General features: G+C 47.2%; 1 protein-coding gene across 2 annotated transcripts in view; it reads left to right on the top strand.

Moving 5' to 3' along the window:
- Nucleotides 1-16,845, top strand: part of GLO1 (glyoxalase I) — a 156,772-nt gene that overhangs the window by 45,799 nt on the left and 94,128 nt on the right. For both annotated transcript variants that reach the window (XM_078647349.1, XM_078647350.1), the window contains exon 2: nt 8,072-8,154. In XM_078647349.1, coding sequence (XP_078503475.1) covers nt 8,072-8,154 — 83 coding nt within the window. The remainder of the gene's footprint in view (nt 1-8,071; nt 8,155-16,845) is intronic.

Raw genomic sequence — 16,845 nt, forward strand, 5'->3', positions numbered from 1 at the left:
TCCACACTTGGTGGGGAAACAGATCCTACATTTCAGAGCATGAGTGCCTCTTCCTGATCGGTTGCTGCACCGGTCGGGCTGGGGAGCTGCAAGTCGATGGACCAGACTCTGTGGTTTCGGTGCTTGCGGTCTGCAGGGGAGTAGCTCCTCTACGCCAAGGGTGTTCTTGGGCCAATGGTATTCCTCTGGGGTTCTTAGAGGCCACTCAGCATGCAGGAAGACACAGTTCACCTTCTGGCAGGCAGGGGTTAGTGCCAAAACTCTGCCCCCCCTCAACCACGACCCTCTCCGGTAAGCCGTTTCTGATACCGCTGCACCCGTCTGTTCTGGGCCTTGGTGAAGAGGACTAAATGTGTCCCTACGTCGCTGAGCATCACAACTTATCTCTGCAACTGTTGGTTTCCTGTGACATGCTTCCTGGCCTGAGCCTGCTGCCTGTTTCAGATTCTGGCTGTCTCTATTGCTTTGTATTGGGGCTTGGCAGCTGTGTTTGTACCCTTCTCCGGGCTGCCCCTGTGCCGCTAGTGGTGTAGTGTTGGTGCTGTTTTGGGCCCTGTCTAGTGCTTGCTTCAACACCTGAAGACTTTCCCCAAGCCGCTGCAACTTACTTGTAAGGAGCCTCTGACTGTTTGCCCCCAATACTCATTGATTTGGATTGGGCACCTGACCTCGAATTTGCACCCTGCACATGGTCGCCCCTGTGCCACTTGTGGTGCACTGTTGGGGCCGAACTGAACTGTGCCCAATACTCACCTTAACTTCTGAAGTCGATGTTATTCTTATGCATGCTGAATATTTTCTTCCTCCCATATGTTAACATTGCAAAGTCTGAAAAATGCAGTGTCCATTTTTGAAATTGAAAACGTAATTATTTTGGAAACATGTATTTGCCTATGACTATGTTCTGTGGTTCTGAAAAATAAATAATACTATTTTTAAAAAATTGGGCTCAGATTTATTCATTGAGTGCATGTCTCATTTATTGCCCCTATGTGTACAACAAATGCTTAACACTACCATTTGATAAGCCTAACTGTTCGCCCACACTACCACAAAAGGGAACATTAGTATTATCTACTTGAGCCTCTGTAAAGCCCATGGGGATCCACTGGACTCTCTGCTCACTATACCGCCTTTTGGTATAGTATATAGAGACCCAGCTTACTACAGTAATTCTAGCATTTTATACAGTAATTCAGAAATGCACGCCAAAAACTAAAAGTTGTAATTTTTAGGCAACTCCTCATTTTCGCACACTGCAGTCAAAGAGATGCCAGTGTGATATAAGAATGGAAGAGAGGCATCTACTAAGACTACGAACAGTTGAGAATCTGTGAGGGGTGATGGGTGAGAGTGCGACACAGGGCTTAGAAAATTCCCTTTGTTCTTGCAATGGATCCCTGTTGCTCCATTTTATGTGCTTGCTTCGATTACTTTATAGAGCAATGGCGTAAGCTCGATACCAGGACCTTACTAACAGGCTTGTTTACACGGAAACGGAGCAGCTGTATATGATCTTATGCGACTGACATTCAGATCAGCCGCAGACGACAATAATGGGTTTCCAAGGCTATCTGGAGATCAGCATTGAGTTTGTGCCCCCTTTAATTGGATTTCTGTAGAAAACTGTTTTGTTGAAAGTCCTTATACAAAGTGTAAAAAACTAACAAAAAGCAGTATTTTAGTGGTATGCATTACAGTGCAAGTTTGGCGAACGGGTGTGCCAGAGGGTGCACGGGGGTGGTGTACAGCGGAATGGGGGAGAAGAACGGGACCGGTAATTAAGACATGAGGGAGGTTTGGGCTAACCTGGGTGGAAGATATAAGTCTGCAAAGCCAAGACTGCGCGGTTGGGTGGACGGACAGTAGACATTCCTAGAGAGTGTATTTGTAAAAGTAAAAACAAAAAAAAAAGTTCCTTGGGAAGCATGTGGTCAGTGGAAGGACACTGGCCACAGGAAGCAGTAATTGGTCCAATCTCCATGTCATGGACGAAGACTCCAAGCACAGGAGGCCAGGAGGAGTGACCAATAGGAAATTAGGCCATGTGGGAGACATCCAATAAAAAGTGAAGGTAAGTAATGGGTGGGCTCTAAGCCCTTCTGGGATTTTTTTTTTATTAATACAATTGATTTTGTAGGCGGTACAGCCAAAACCTAAAAATGTACAGGGGCCTCACAGGAGGCAGGAGGGCAGCAGTCAGAAGCTCCTGATAATGAGATGCTGCTGTTGGAGACCTAAGTCTTCACCCCTCTAGAGGCACTTTATTTGGTATGTGACATTTATATTGGTCAAATATGAATTTAATATTTCGATACTACACCGAGATAATTGCCATCTGATCCACCTCTTGCACTAGGTCCAGCCTGAAGTCTGAAAAATAGGTTGTAGCAAGGATAGAAGGGTCATTGAGTTACTGTTTGCTCAATGCCAGAGTAAAAAAAAGGCATCTCGATACTGTCCTGTAATATCTGACGTTCCCAAGCGGACTGCTAACATAAATAAATATATGATGAAATGGGAAACCAAGTAGAAATCTGTGAGGATGCCCGAGCTATAATATGGTCAAAGGTTGCAAAGTAGTCCATATGTACACAACATAGAGAGATGACGCCTAACACCTGCAAATTGGGTGCAGTGTTTGGAGCCTCCAAATACTTTTGGAGAGAATGTGAAGGCCGGCACCATGGCATTCATGTGGTGGTATTGCAACTTAACCTCTTTGCCGCGATGTCGTGGCAGTTCCGCAAAATAGGCGGGTCCGCGTTGGCCCACGGCAGCACTAGCGGCTGACTGCAGCACGCAAGGGGTTAAAACAAACCTTTTAGAAATTAGTTTTACATACTATCAAGGATATCCCACAGCCAATACCTGCTTATGCCACCCATACGGAAATTGTTCATAAAATTCTATTGGGAGCAAGATTTTACATTCTTCTCCCCCACCACCACTGAGTATTCTGTGGACAAATTTGAGGAATATTATCACTAAGGAGAAACTGATGGTTATTGTCCGTGATAGCTCTGAGAAACATGACCAGGTCTGGGTTCCTTTTTAGGTTTCGCCTGGCGTCGGAGCTCCTAGCTCCGCCCAGGAGAAATCTTATGTCCCTACAGTGTAGGGCTTAGTCCCGCCCTCTGTTCCATTGGCTAGCTCCATAAATGGAGGCTAGCCATTGGAACAGAGATCTGTCCGTCATGGCCGGACCAGATTCGTGGGCGTTCCCGAGATTTTTTCACTCTCCGCCTCTGCGATGTCGTCATCGCGGCCGTGGGCGGGGTTTATTTTTGTTTTTGTCCAGGTTGCTTTTCGTCATTCCGCCGCCGGAGGAAGTCCAGGTGAGTGCTTTCCGTGTGTTCCCGCACCCCCCTCCAACGGAGGAAGCCTTCCCGACCACCCCCCCCTGTCCGTTCCCGCCCCCCCGTCCGTGTGCTTCTCCCCGTTCCCGCCCCCCTCCCGCTGTCCGTGTCCCACTTGTAAATGCTTGTTTATTTGTGCGTCTGCCACATCCGTCTCTCCCTTCCGCCCCATCCCTTCTGCAGCCTCGATTCATTCCTTCACGGCCCCTCGTCTCTGACAGTGTTTTAGGTGTTCCATTTGTGTTCCTAGGGTACAGGGGGGGTTGTAGATGGGTTATGGAGGGCGAGGGATGAAGGCACGTCTATTAGGAATACACCAAATGGGGATGAATAATCGGGGACTGCCAAATTCCCGATGGGTGCTTTGACTTCCGTGATCTCAAGTTTCCCGTGCTTTGAGCACATTTGATTCCCATTTTCAGAGGCTAACCTATTGTGTTTCTAAGTACTCTGAGCTTCGTTTTTACCCGAAATTTGAATACTGAAAAGGCACTTTGCTGGTGTTAGTGATGCCTGGAAGCCTTCTGCTGTGTGGAAACCAGCTGATCTGCTGCGCGAAGCACTCTATGGATTCGACGAATTTTCAAAACACGCGCACATTTCTTTGAAACGTGCTGCTTTTCATAGCCACGGGAGAGACTTTAATTCAGTAGCTAGCCAATGAGCATTCAGCCCAGTCGGGGCGGCAACAAGGGTTGTGCGTGAAAATCCCCCACACACATAGCACACTTGCTTGCCGTTTCTCTACGAGCCGGTGTTGCACTTTCATTTATTGTTCGTAGGGGCATGACTCAGAGGCAACGTTTCGTGCAAGCAGTATTGGCTGAATCAAGAAATGTTTACTTTGGTGGCTTGTGTAATTGCATAGCATATAAGTATGTCTTCTAACAGATGTGTCTTCCGACGCTTCAGTAAACATCTAACAGTTTGTTTTATGAGGTGCGCCATAGGTCTGCGTAGAAGAGGGACATTTACTTTTATAAGCGCTTCTGCAGACTGTATTTTACGTTGTTCGACGTTAGTACATTCCACGCCTCCCAGAGCTTCAATCATTCAAGCATTTTTATAGCGCGCTTATCACTTCGAGGGGTTTCCAGGAGCTTAATTGCACTGCTTAGAAAGCTTCCTTTACATAGGCAAGCACAAACACCCTTTAGCATCAGGAGGTGTAGCCTATCCGGCCTCAGTTGGTTACATTTTAAATATTTTAAGAATTATTACAAATCTTTCTTGGCCAGGTAAATTGTGGACACTGGGCTGTCTTTTTTGCTCTCACTGCGGCTTAGTGAATCATGAGCAGACTAGCCCTTGGGGAAGCTGATTCATTGTATTAAAAATGTAACCTAAACCTTGTGAATAGCTGGTGGTTATAGGCGTTGGTCACCCATGTCGGGTATGGTTGAGTTGAGGGTACTGTTTATCAAGTAATGAGCATGGGCGGGAGGTTTTTAGGTTTCGCCTGTGGGTGTGTGTGTGTGTGTGTGTGTGTGTGTGACTGCTCCTGGGTGTGTGTGTGTGTGACTGCTCCTGGGTGTGTGTGTGTGACTGCTCCTGGGTGTGGGTGTGTGTGACTGCTCCAGAGTGTGTGTGTGTGACTGCTCCAGTGTGTGGGTGTGTGTGTGTGTGACTGCTCCAGTGTGTGTGTGTGTGTGTGACTGCTCCAGTGTGTGTGTGTGTGTGTGTGTGTGTGTGTGTGACTGCTCCAGTGTGTGTGTGTGACTGCTCCAGTGTGTGTGACTGCTCCAGTGTGTGTGTGTGACTGCTCCAGTGTGTGTGTGTGTGTGTGGGGGGGGCTCTGGGTGTGGCTGGCTCTGGGTGTGTGGGGCTGGGTCTGGGTGTGTGTGTGTGTGTGTGTGTGTGTGTGTGGTAGTAATTGCTGTCTGCTGAGCTCGTCCGTAGGAGACAATAGTCTCACATTTGCGAGAGATTAAACTATTGGCAATGTAAATGACAATGCCATTTATTTATCTGTTTTCAAAACCAACACACAAATACAAATTTTGTCATTTACAATGCCAATAGCTCTAACTTCTCCAAAGGCGAAACCGTTGCATTGTAAATGCTTGTTTGAATCTGTAAAGTAGACCACAAAAGCAGAGGCTGGGTATTTTGTGCCTGAAGGGACTAGGCATTTGGGTGTGGTAGGAAGGTTAACCGGTATTTATATGTTCAGCTTTTGTAAAAAAAAAAATATATAAATATTCATTCCACTCTGAGTACTAGCAACTTCAGAAGAATGGAGGGTAGAGGAGTGCCCATGAAGAATGGAGGGTAGAGGAGTGAAGATGGGTGGCCCAGCTGCTGCTGGGTCACCCATCTTCAGGAAGAAGAAAACATATGATAGAGCTTTCTCAGGAGCAGCTACTAGAATATGGATCTCATTCACTCCAATCATTAGGAAAATTCCAAACACAGTAACTTTTAAGAGGGAAGTTAAGATCTTCTTGATGAGTAAGTTCCTTCCATAGACAAGACCGCTCGTCACTAGCACCATGACATAGAGGTTCCTAAACAGGACAACTATGCTGTAAAAAGTAAGTCTCCAGTTAGACGTGGAATAACCTCTATCAGCACAATACTAATCCTGACTTGTTAGAACTCACATGAAAAAGACATGTTCAGAACTTTCAAGTACTGGAAGCCCCAGCACGTCTTGATATCAAATGTATCCTAAAGTTACCTCATGTCACTGTATTTTCTTATGTTAATACTCTATGGCTATTGAATGTACCTACCTCATATCACTATGATTCGTAATGTTACACAAGATGTAATTCTATACTACCTCATGTAAATGTGAAGTGCTCTGATACCCAAGGGTCAAGTTTGCGCTATACAAAACTCTTTAAATAAAATAAGGGAAGAGCCGTGCAACACCAGTGACAAATCACTGTATCGCTTCAAAATAAAGCCACACAGTGATTGACCATACTCTGTAATACACCCGCCCCTGCGCTGCTGTGTCCGCGTGGGACCGCGGGGCATGACCAGAATCAATCCTTGTGTTGCTCTCATGCTGTTAATAACAATAAACCGCATGAGAGCAATACAAGTTTTAGTTGGGCTAGGTGAACGCAGCACTCCAAAGGAGTCATGGGGGCTGTGCTGTGTTCCCCAAGCTCCTTCGCACAATTCGGATACAAGAGTGCTGATGTGCTAATGTGGGGCTAGTTACAGTAGGAAACCTGTCCAACCCGACATGCACACTTGACTTTATCCTGAGCTTGCAGCCTGCCTGCCAAATAGGATTAGCCCCCATCCTTCACAATACAATAATAAATGGACAAATACGTGTGGTACAATTCTATTTAATGCATGTGTCGGCTCTCAAGGATGGGGGTGTAATGCTTGCGTACCCCTTTTAGATGAGCCGTCTGTTCAAGTAGGTAGTTTAGTCCTCCACACAATCCAGAAATGCTTCCCCCTGGCCAGATCGCATTGACATCTGAGCTTCATGCTACTAACTGGCACATGTATCATTCAGGAGGAGAGGATAGTGTGTGTTATGGTGCCAATCCAGGTTTGAAGTTCATCTCCTCCTTGGGTAGAGCACATTGGGCAGTGAAGCCCCTGTCCTGGAATACAGCTGACGTTAATTTCATGTTAGTTTATCAAGACTGCAGCGAGTTGCGTGCAAAAAGCCTGACATACATAGACTCTTCTAGAGCAGGTTTCAGCACATCCAAAATGTTTGCACTGAGACAATCGGTGAGCGAGCAAAAGAGGCCTAATGTATGTATTGCTGGCCTAGACTTGTCAGCGAAGGAAGTTTCAGCATTCCCGTATTATGAGTTTTGAGTTAAAACCGTTTATAATCGGACCAAAAGAAGAAAAAAAAGTTGCTATACCTGCAGGTCGTGTATACTGAAATATCTACTTGAGCGAACTATAACCTACTTGACCCACGAACTGGTCTCACACAAACACATTTTAACTTTTTAACTTTTTTTTTTAAATAAATCTATCAAACTAGATTGAAGTGCCATACGATAATTACTGAACATTGGCCTATATTCCCAAACGTAAAAGGCTACAATGCATTGTCTTTAGGTGGCAGAAGGACAAAGATGCAGATATCCATCCCGTGGCTGAATTCACAATGTGGAACTAAAAACTGAATTCAAATCCCAGCTTCCCTTCTGTACCAAACTGTGTAATCCGGTGCAGATCACTTTACTTCATTGTGCATCAACCTAATTGAGCAGCAAATTTGAGACCCCCTTGAAAAAAATCAGTTCAGGTTGACTGCTATATAAAAACCTCATGTATGTATAGACACCTGAGGGTTACATGCAGCAGTGGTATTAGCCATGACATGCACATGACAAGCTGACATCTTAGTTTACTCATGGTAGCATTGATAAGGCACTTAAAGTGGGGAAAAGTTCAAGTTGAGGTAAAAAAAAAAATTATTACTTTCAATAGGTGTTTAAGAAGTTATATCATTTAATGCACTGAAGTGTAACAGGTGTTCTGGAAAATATAAACAGTGCATGTCGTACTAAAAAAAAAAAAATAGGTTCGCTTTTTCTTACGTTGTACTTACATTTATATATGTGTAAATGCCAATTTTTATTTTTTTATTTATACTATTCTCAAACTAACCATGTATGTATTTCACTTTATTGTAGATGTGCTATATATAAAGAGGTTATGGTCAGTTAAAGTATATCACAATTTGCCTAATTGTAACATCTGGTTTTGACTTTCAGGATTTCTTGATGCAGCAAACTATGCTTAGGATAAAAGATCCCAAGAAGTCATTAGAATTTTACACCAAAGTTCTTGGAATGACGTAAGTAGAAGATATCTCATACCTGCTGCTTTGTTTCGGATGTATGACATCACAATGCATGCTTTTACTCCTCATGCCATTACAACGCAGTTTTTAAAAACGCAAGTCGTTACGACTTGCGTTGGGGGGCGCTGGATAGTGGAATAGTTTAATTTTCTATTCCAACTCCAGTCCCCGTGGATAGAAGGGAAGGTGTTGGATAGAAAATTAAACTATTCCCTATCCTACAGCACCCTCCAGCACAAGTCGTTGTAACGACTTGCGTTGTAATAGCTGCATCGTAATGGTAGTGCGGAGTGAAAGTTGCGTTGTAAAGGATGTTCCCCCTTTGTTTCTGTTCTATTCATCCAGTTACTTGCAGTGTTTACATTAGCGTGCGTTTTGATTCAATGGTGCTAGTGTCCATATCTGCGTGCCCCATCCTCCACCATTGTACCTCCCTGCATGCACATTCCTTGTTTATATTTGGATGAAGCTCTATTTTCAGTCTTCCTTGCTCTTCTGATTTGTGCTCAGAACTCCCTGACCTTATGATATGATTTTAACAATTTGAACCATGTCTGTAGGGTCCACAAAAGGCCCTCTGCTTTCCCCAGCTAGTGAGGATTCTAGTGGCTTAAATAGTTGTAAGAATAGAAGTTTCAGAAAGTACCATCCTTACACTCTGATCCAACAGGATCCTTACACTTTGATACGAAAAGAAGCAATGCACTCTTCCATCTCTAACAAACTCCCCCATTGAGCACATATAACCAGAGAATGAGAACCATTAGTAACAACTGGTAAGAGTGAAAGGGATTAGAAAAAACTGAGACACAGGCCAGTGCCACTCTGACCCAAAACTTCTACTGGGCACAAACATCTGCTGATCGAAGTGGAAGCTAAAGGAAGTAGCAGATATTTTATTAATCTCCTGTGGAAGCCCTGCATCTTACTCGAACAGTAAAAAGGACATACCTTACCTGTATCTCTGTTTCTCCAACTTTGTGTTCCGATTCGAAATGTAGTATTCCTGATACTGAAACCTAACTAAAGGGGAGTCCCTTTTTTAGGTCTCACCTACGCAGCGCACATGCGCTGTATAGGCAAAAAGACTTTAGCTATTGCTCTGGCTTTTCAGTCAAACACATGCACGCGTTCCATTGTCTTCAATGGCAACGCGTGCACATCTGGCGAATCACTTGCGGGAGCGAGCGGCGCCATATGGTGCAATTATCGCTCCCGCAAGGGAAACGCGTAGGTCCCCCCTCCTCCTGCCTGCTGCGGCGCGAGGCGTGCGCGCTTGTATTTCAGCTGGTAATTTCCCCTAGTAAAGCATTATGTCTTGATACGCATGCATAACATTACCCCGTAGAATCCACCCATGTATGGTCCACAGATCTGTCACCCTGCTAATGCTTCATTATTCATTCCAAGAATTAAACACAGATCCGGCTCAACAACAAGTCTGTGTTCACACTTGTCCACGTATCACCCAAAAACTCAAAGAAGCGGAACTCTACCTTGTCTTCTGCATCAAAAGTATTTTAAGCTATAATACTGATAATTAAAATATAAACCACTGCGCGCGCTTGGAGCTCACATCTACCTTGTTCAAAGAGTGCCTGCGTCCCGGGGGACTTCCTCCTCTGGTCGTCGTTTCTCGGGATGCTTCCGGCCCCTCTGCTGTCTCCTGGTTTCAGTCTTGCTAAGGCAGAGAGTGGGGGTGCAGCACGGGCGCTGCTGCAGAGAGAGGCGAGCAGCGTGTGTCTGTACATGTGCCGTTGAGACACCGCCCAGCTCGGGAAATTCCAAATCTGCCTCAATGACCAACCGAGAGACAAATGCAGAACTATTTTGCAACGTATTTCCTGAAGCACAGGCCTCCAGCCAAGCAAAAGAAAGATACCACGCAGGCGATAAGGGTTACAAATCGGCCTCCGGGTCCAGTGTTTTTGTCAAATGAGCTGGTGGGGGGGGGGGTAATCCCTGCGCCTTCACTTTATCCATGACCTTATCACATACCCTTATTGTGCCATTTACATTTCTGGTGCTTTTTTGAAAGTCGCATGTTTTACCCATGGCACAAGTCCTAAACAAGCCTTAGCATAGCCAATAGGTCTCGCCTTCCGGACGTTATAAGTGTTTAGCCATGCAACAGTTTTTTTTTTTTTTTAACATACTTTATTGATGACTGTAACATTGCATCCAATGCAACGGATATTACACGATGACAGTCCTTTTGTACTCGTAATAGGTACCATATGTATACATGGAATGAATCTTATCATACGTTTTTTCACCCTATTCGATAGGGAATGAAGAACAGATGATTCCTGACAACAACGTAAGTACCAGGTCATTACAGTTAATGTCAGATAAAGATACAACATAAGCAATCACATATCCAAATAACGAGAATAACAGATTCAACCATGTCCCCTCCCTCCCTAACCCTTCCGACCCTTACTCCTGGTCAGTCAATGTGTAGCTCCGGTGGTAATCGAAAGGGAGATGTTAGTAGTGTGGTGTAACACCGAGGAGTCTGCTGCACCTGTGGGCTATAAAGTATGGGTCTGAGTCCTGGAACCTATTGTTAGCGTAGCACAGGGTGAAACTGCTTGTTATGTGGGTGGGGTGCCCTGTGGCGGCAGTAAATCAAGTGATTCGAGGTTGTGTAACATGATCTCCCATTCCATCGAAATGGGTTGCCTTCGTAGTCACCTCTCTTCTTCCCTCCGAAGAGATGCACCCTCAGCTCTACCCCACTGCATCATGTCAGCCTGCCAGCCGGATCCCGCGGGCACCTGGGGGATTTCCACCTCAGGGTTAAGGCTCTTACCGCCAATATGAAGGTTAAGTCTAAGAATCGTAGTCGTACCTTCTGCACCTTTCTACGTCTACGCAGATCCATGAGGCAGTTCAGGGCGTCGTCAGACAGGGATTTGTGTGAGTTCGCTCAGAGATTGACAAACTCCCTCCCAGTAGCCCCGCAGGCGGGGGCAGGACCATAGCATGTGAAGGAAGTCCGCCTCGTCGCCCTTACAACGGGGGCAGCAATGTGAGGCGTCCGGGAACATGCAATGAATTCTCTTGGGGGTGAGATACAACCTATGCAGGACCATCGTCTGAATGAACTTTAGTTTAGCTTTACGGGACACTCTTTTGGGGTGTTCTAGCATGCTCTTCAAGCCTTGTTGGTGATTTCCGTAGTAGAGTCCTCGGACCATTGTGTTCTAAGGGATGTAAGTGAATGTGCGGCGTGTGCCCGAATACCCGTATACAGCCACCGGACTAGGTGTCCACCATTCCCCATATAGTATAAGCGATGTAGCAAGTTATGTTGTGGGGGTTCACTGTGTTGTAGGACCCATGTGTTCTTTATGTAATGGGAAACCGTAGCGTGTAGTAGATACAGACGTGTTGGTGCGCCCGTAGCCTTAAGAAAAGAGTCGTGATCAAGCAAGTTACCGTCACCGAAGAACGCCCCGACGTCCTCCACCCCCTCCTCCACCAAATCATGTATCCTGGCCTTCGTAAGCCTACCCTGTGGTGTGGGAATGCTCAAGAGGGGGATCTTCGTCAAATAGGGGGTCGCCATGGAGGTGTATGACAACGCCTTCCTCCAGAACTGTAGTGCACTCTTCAATAGGGGAGGGCTGTCCACAGGGATTTTTGCCTTGGGGAGGAGCAGGGAGTGCAGCTTGCCCCGGTCTAAATCCCTAGGCATATATCCAATTTCCTGTAGATTCCTCCCCGCGGTCCAGTAAGACAGCCTTTGGAGCTGGCTGGCGTAGTAGTATGCCCTGAAATCCGGAACCCCCAGGCCGCCACTCCAGGTTTCTAGTTGAAGTTTCCGTAGGCTCACTCTCCTACGGCCCGTTCCCCCAAATTAGGCCCTCCAACATATTATTTATAGTATTTAGTGTATTGAAAATAAGCTGCGGGACTATGACAGGTAAGTTTACAAAGTAATATAGACGAGGGAGCACCACCATCTTTGAGATGGCAATACGCCCCATCACTGACAATGGCAGAGAGGACCATGGAGGGCTGTTATGGCCCGCACTATGTTATCCTCGATTTGATCCGCCTGCGTTCTATAAACTTGAATGCCTAAGTATTTAAAGGGTGTAGGGGCTACTGGCAATTAATAATCGCCGAACCGTAGATTGTTAGGGTATGGTGTTTCTTGACAGAAGTACGCCACAGACTTTCCCGGGTTTATAGCCAGGCCCGAGAAGCTCAAAAGTGGCAAAAATATCAAGAAGGATGGAATTCTCGGTTGTTAGATCACATAAGTACAAGAGGATGTCATCCGCATAAATGGAAATTAGATGGGTCGAACCATCAATGGGAATGCCAAGTTGGTCAGCTGATTACCTAAGCGCTATCGCTAGGGGTTCCAGCACGAGAACGAAACAACGGGGATATAACGGGCATCCCTGTCTCATACCCCTGTGGACCGTATATTGGTCAGAAATGTAACTACCAGTACGGGCTCGGGCAGTGGGATGTATATATTCGGTGCACCCATTTAAGATATGTGTCCGGAAACCGGTGGAGAGTCGCGGACATAAAGTCCCAGGAGAGAGACTCAACGGCCTGCTTAAGATCCAGTGCTATGCATCCAGCGGATTGATAGGTATGTGGAGTGGCCTTCATGACATAATGTAACAGTCTGGTATTGAGAGAGGTGCTACGGTTCGGCAGGAATCCGCATTGGTCACCATGTACGAGTGTATTAAGGTAGGGCTGTATCCAGTTGGCGAGGGCCTTACTTAAAGTTTTATATTCCGTCGCTAGTAGGGAAAAGGGTCTATAATTAGAGAAATCCAATCCATCACGTCCCGGTTTGGGTAACGACGTAACCAGCGCTTGCATGGTGGAGTGTGGTAAATGGCCAGCCTCGAAGGCGGTCCTGTATACCGATTCCAGCATGGGTACCAGGGCCTCCAAATACGCATGGTAGAATTCGATAGGTAGCCCGTTGATCCCAGGCGCTTTGTTACGGTTCAGGCCCTTTATCTCAGTCCTAATTTATTGTTGGGTTATGGGGACCTCCATTCCCTTTTGTATCGCGTCAGCGAATACCTGAATAGGTAGATCTCTCAAGAACTCTGCGATTGAAGAGTTCTCCGCTTGTGTTGGTGCAGCATAGAGCGTACTAAGGTAATCATGAAAGGCTGTGTTTATTTCTCGTTGGGTATGGGCTATTTGTCCATTAGGCATGCGGATTCTGGTTATGACCGGTGGGTCTGGCCTATCCCGTATATATGTGGGCAAGCAGTGTACCGGATCTGTCTGCCTCTGTGTGTTTGCATTGCAGGAATGCCCTATGGTCGATTGTCCGTAGTGTCTCTAGTGTTTCAGCATTGTCTATACGGGCTGTCTGCAATGCCTCTTTTTTGTCTGGGTCTGTTACTGCGTTGGTGTGTTTCCTGTCGGGCCCCCCCAACTGACCGATCGATGCCCCCGTACCACCACCTTTAGTGCGTCCCATTCAATTAAATTAAAGGAGGCTGTGTTCCAATTTTCAGCTATGTAATTAGTTATAGTGTTGGAAAGGGCTGTACGGAATGTAGTGTCCTCTAGTAATTGTGGGTGTAGCTTCCAGGTGGGCACTGGAGTTGGCACATTACCCCAGGTAAGTGTAAGCTCTAGGGGGTTGTGGTCTGAAAAGGTTTTGGCTAGGTATGTGGATTGGCAGGCCTGAGTGACACTAGATCTAGAGCAAAGGAATCTATCGATTCAGGTATGGAGACTGTGTACTGGGGAACAATATGAATATTCTTTGAGTATGGTGTAGACATCGCCATGTATCTGAGAGTGCCCAGCCGTCGGCCCAGGTAGCAAACATGTCAGCCAATTTAATGGCGTCGTACCATGAAGGGGAGGGTGAGATCTATCCAGGGTAATATCTAGGACAGCATTCCAGTCCCCCCCCCCCACCCCCAACACCCAGGGGATACCATCCCAATCAGTCAGTGCGTTACCTAATCTGTGCAGAAAGCGGTACTGGGTGAAGTTAGGGGCGTAAACACTACCCAGGATCATCAGTGATCCAGCCAGTGTGCCTTTCAATAGTATGCATCTTCCCTGGTCATTGGCGTGGCACTCCCTTCAAGGAATGGGACACCATGGCGTATCCAAATGGTCGCCCCCACTAGCAAATGCCGAATAGTTAGTGGAGAATATCTGACCCCTCCATTTTTTGCGTGTCTTCTGTGTTTCCAACTCGGTTAGAATGGATTCTTGTAGGAATACTATATTAGCTTTGCGTCGGAGGAGATATGCATGTACAACGCTAGACTCCGACACCCCCTCGAACACCACCAGTACCAACGACCTGACCTTCTGGTCCAACGACGACGAGACGCGCACGGCCATGAACTCCATCCACTCCGGATCACCATCGGATCCCTGCCCACACCACGTATTCAACAAAGCGGATGCAACCATCGCACCCAACTATGGATGGTCATCAAAATCTCCTTCTAAACTGCAACATTCCCGGAAAGCTGGAAGCACGCCGAAATCAACGTCCTCCTCAAGAAGCCCAAGGCGGACCTCAAGAACTTCCGGCTCTGCTCCCCTTCCCGGCGAAGTTCATCGAGAAAATTGCCAACATGCAACTGACCCGCCACCTACAGGACAACAACATCTTAGACCTGTCCCAGTCCGGATTCAGACGAAACCACAGCACCGAGACAGCCCTCATCGCCGCCACAGACTACATCAGGTGCCAACTTGACAACGGCGGGGCCTCAGCCCTCATCCTCCTGGACCTGTCAGCCGCCTTCGACACGTTCTGCCACCGCACACTAAAGACACTCCTCCAAGAAGCCGAAATCTGAGAGAAGGCCCTGGACTGGACCACGTCCTTCCTCTCTGGCAGAACCCTTTGAGTCCGCCTCCCACCCTTCCGATCTGAAGCCACCGACATCTGTGGCGAACCACAGGGCTCAGCCCGACCCTGTTCAACGTCTACATGGCCCGCCTCGCACATGTGGCCCGCTAGCACGACCTCAACATCATCTCCTACGCCTACAACACTCAGCTCATCCTCTCCCTCACCAAGGACAGGCACACCGCCAAAACCAACATCCACGAGGGAATGAAGGCCGTCGCCGAGTGGATGAGGAGAAGCCACCTGAAACTGAACTCGGACAAGACCGAGGTCGTCATCCTTGGCCCCACCCCGTCTGCCTGGGACGACTCCTGGTAGCCGACAACAATAGGAACAGCACAGACACCCACGGACCATGCACGCAACCTAAGATTCATCCTCGACTCCTCCCTCTCCATGTCGAAGCAGGTCAACACCATCTCCTCAGCCTGTTACTACACCCTCCGCATGCTCCGCAGGATCTACAAGTGGATCCTGACCAAAACAAGAATGGTGACCCAAGCCCTCGTCATCAGCAGGCTGGACTACGGCAACGCATTCTACGCAGGAATCCCTGCCAAACACCTACGACGACTGCAACGCATCCAAAACGCCTCCGCCCGACTGATCCTCAACATCCCTCGTCGCAGCCACATCACCCCCCACCTGAGACACCTGCACTGGCTCCCCATCAACAAGAGGATCACCTTCAAGCTCCTCACCCACGCACACAAAGCACTCCACAACACCGGACCAACCTACCTGAACAGCGACAGACCCAAGACCTGCTCACCTTCAGAAGACTCCTCAAGACCTGTTCTTCGAGCAGTAACAGCACCCCCCTCCGCTCAGCGCCTTGAGACCCTCCCGGGTAAGTAGTGCGCTTTACAAGTGACTGATTGTACACGATGCCGCTGTTCTGGGCATGACGCTGTATATAGGGTAGAGAGCTCCAATTTACACAGAGCCAATAGACCTAGAGTGACCAGGAGTCCCTTTCCCCATGAACACTCACAAAACCTGGCACAGCGCCCGAACAACGCTGGGCCCAACAACAATTCACGGTAATGATATAACGGATAACCCAGCAGAGGGGCATTATAATTATGCATATTATAGACCTTATTTATGCATTAAATAATCCTAAGTAAGAGAAAGCCAGAGTCCCCGCCAAACAGAGCAGTGTTCACATGCAGATTGAGATGATCAATGTATACATTTGTAGCAACCGATCCAGACCCTCCATATCAATACATAGACTATAACATAAAGACAATGTTCAAATGGAAAGTTGTGAAAAAAGGATACAATAGTTGCAGCGAGTTGGAAACCATGTTGTCTGCAGGAGCATTTGCAGCAGAGCAGTTCCAGGATAATTCCATGTTCTTGTAGTGTCCCCCTCGGCCTTTAGTTATCGATGATGTCGTCCGCTGCCCGGGGTGTAATCGCGGGGAATAGTTCTACTGTGCTCAGAGTCTGAGTTCAAGGTGCTGTCTTCCGAGTCCGTGGGGATTTTATTAGAGTCTTCTCGGAATGCCACGGCAACAGCAAGGGCTCCTTCTTGATCACGACGTTGTTGTTCGCGCGATGGTTTCTCGCCACCTTTGCCCTAGTTAGAGGTCTGAGACTGGCGAGAGACCAGTTTCTGGAGTTTACCAGTGCCCAGCGAAGTGAAGTCTGAATGGCTGGACTGGCTAGAACCAATGCACATGACTTCTATCCATTCCTCGGCGTCCGTTGGGCTCTCAAAGAAGTGAGTTTTTTTGTCGTAAATAACTTTCAGCCTGGCAGGGTACAGAAGTGCGTATTTGAGTTGGGCTTTC

The sequence above is a fragment of the Lissotriton helveticus genome, chromosome 6 (assembly GCF_964261635.1).
Source record: "Lissotriton helveticus chromosome 6, aLisHel1.1, whole genome shotgun sequence".
NCBI lineage: Eukaryota > Metazoa > Chordata > Amphibia > Caudata > Salamandridae > Lissotriton > Lissotriton helveticus.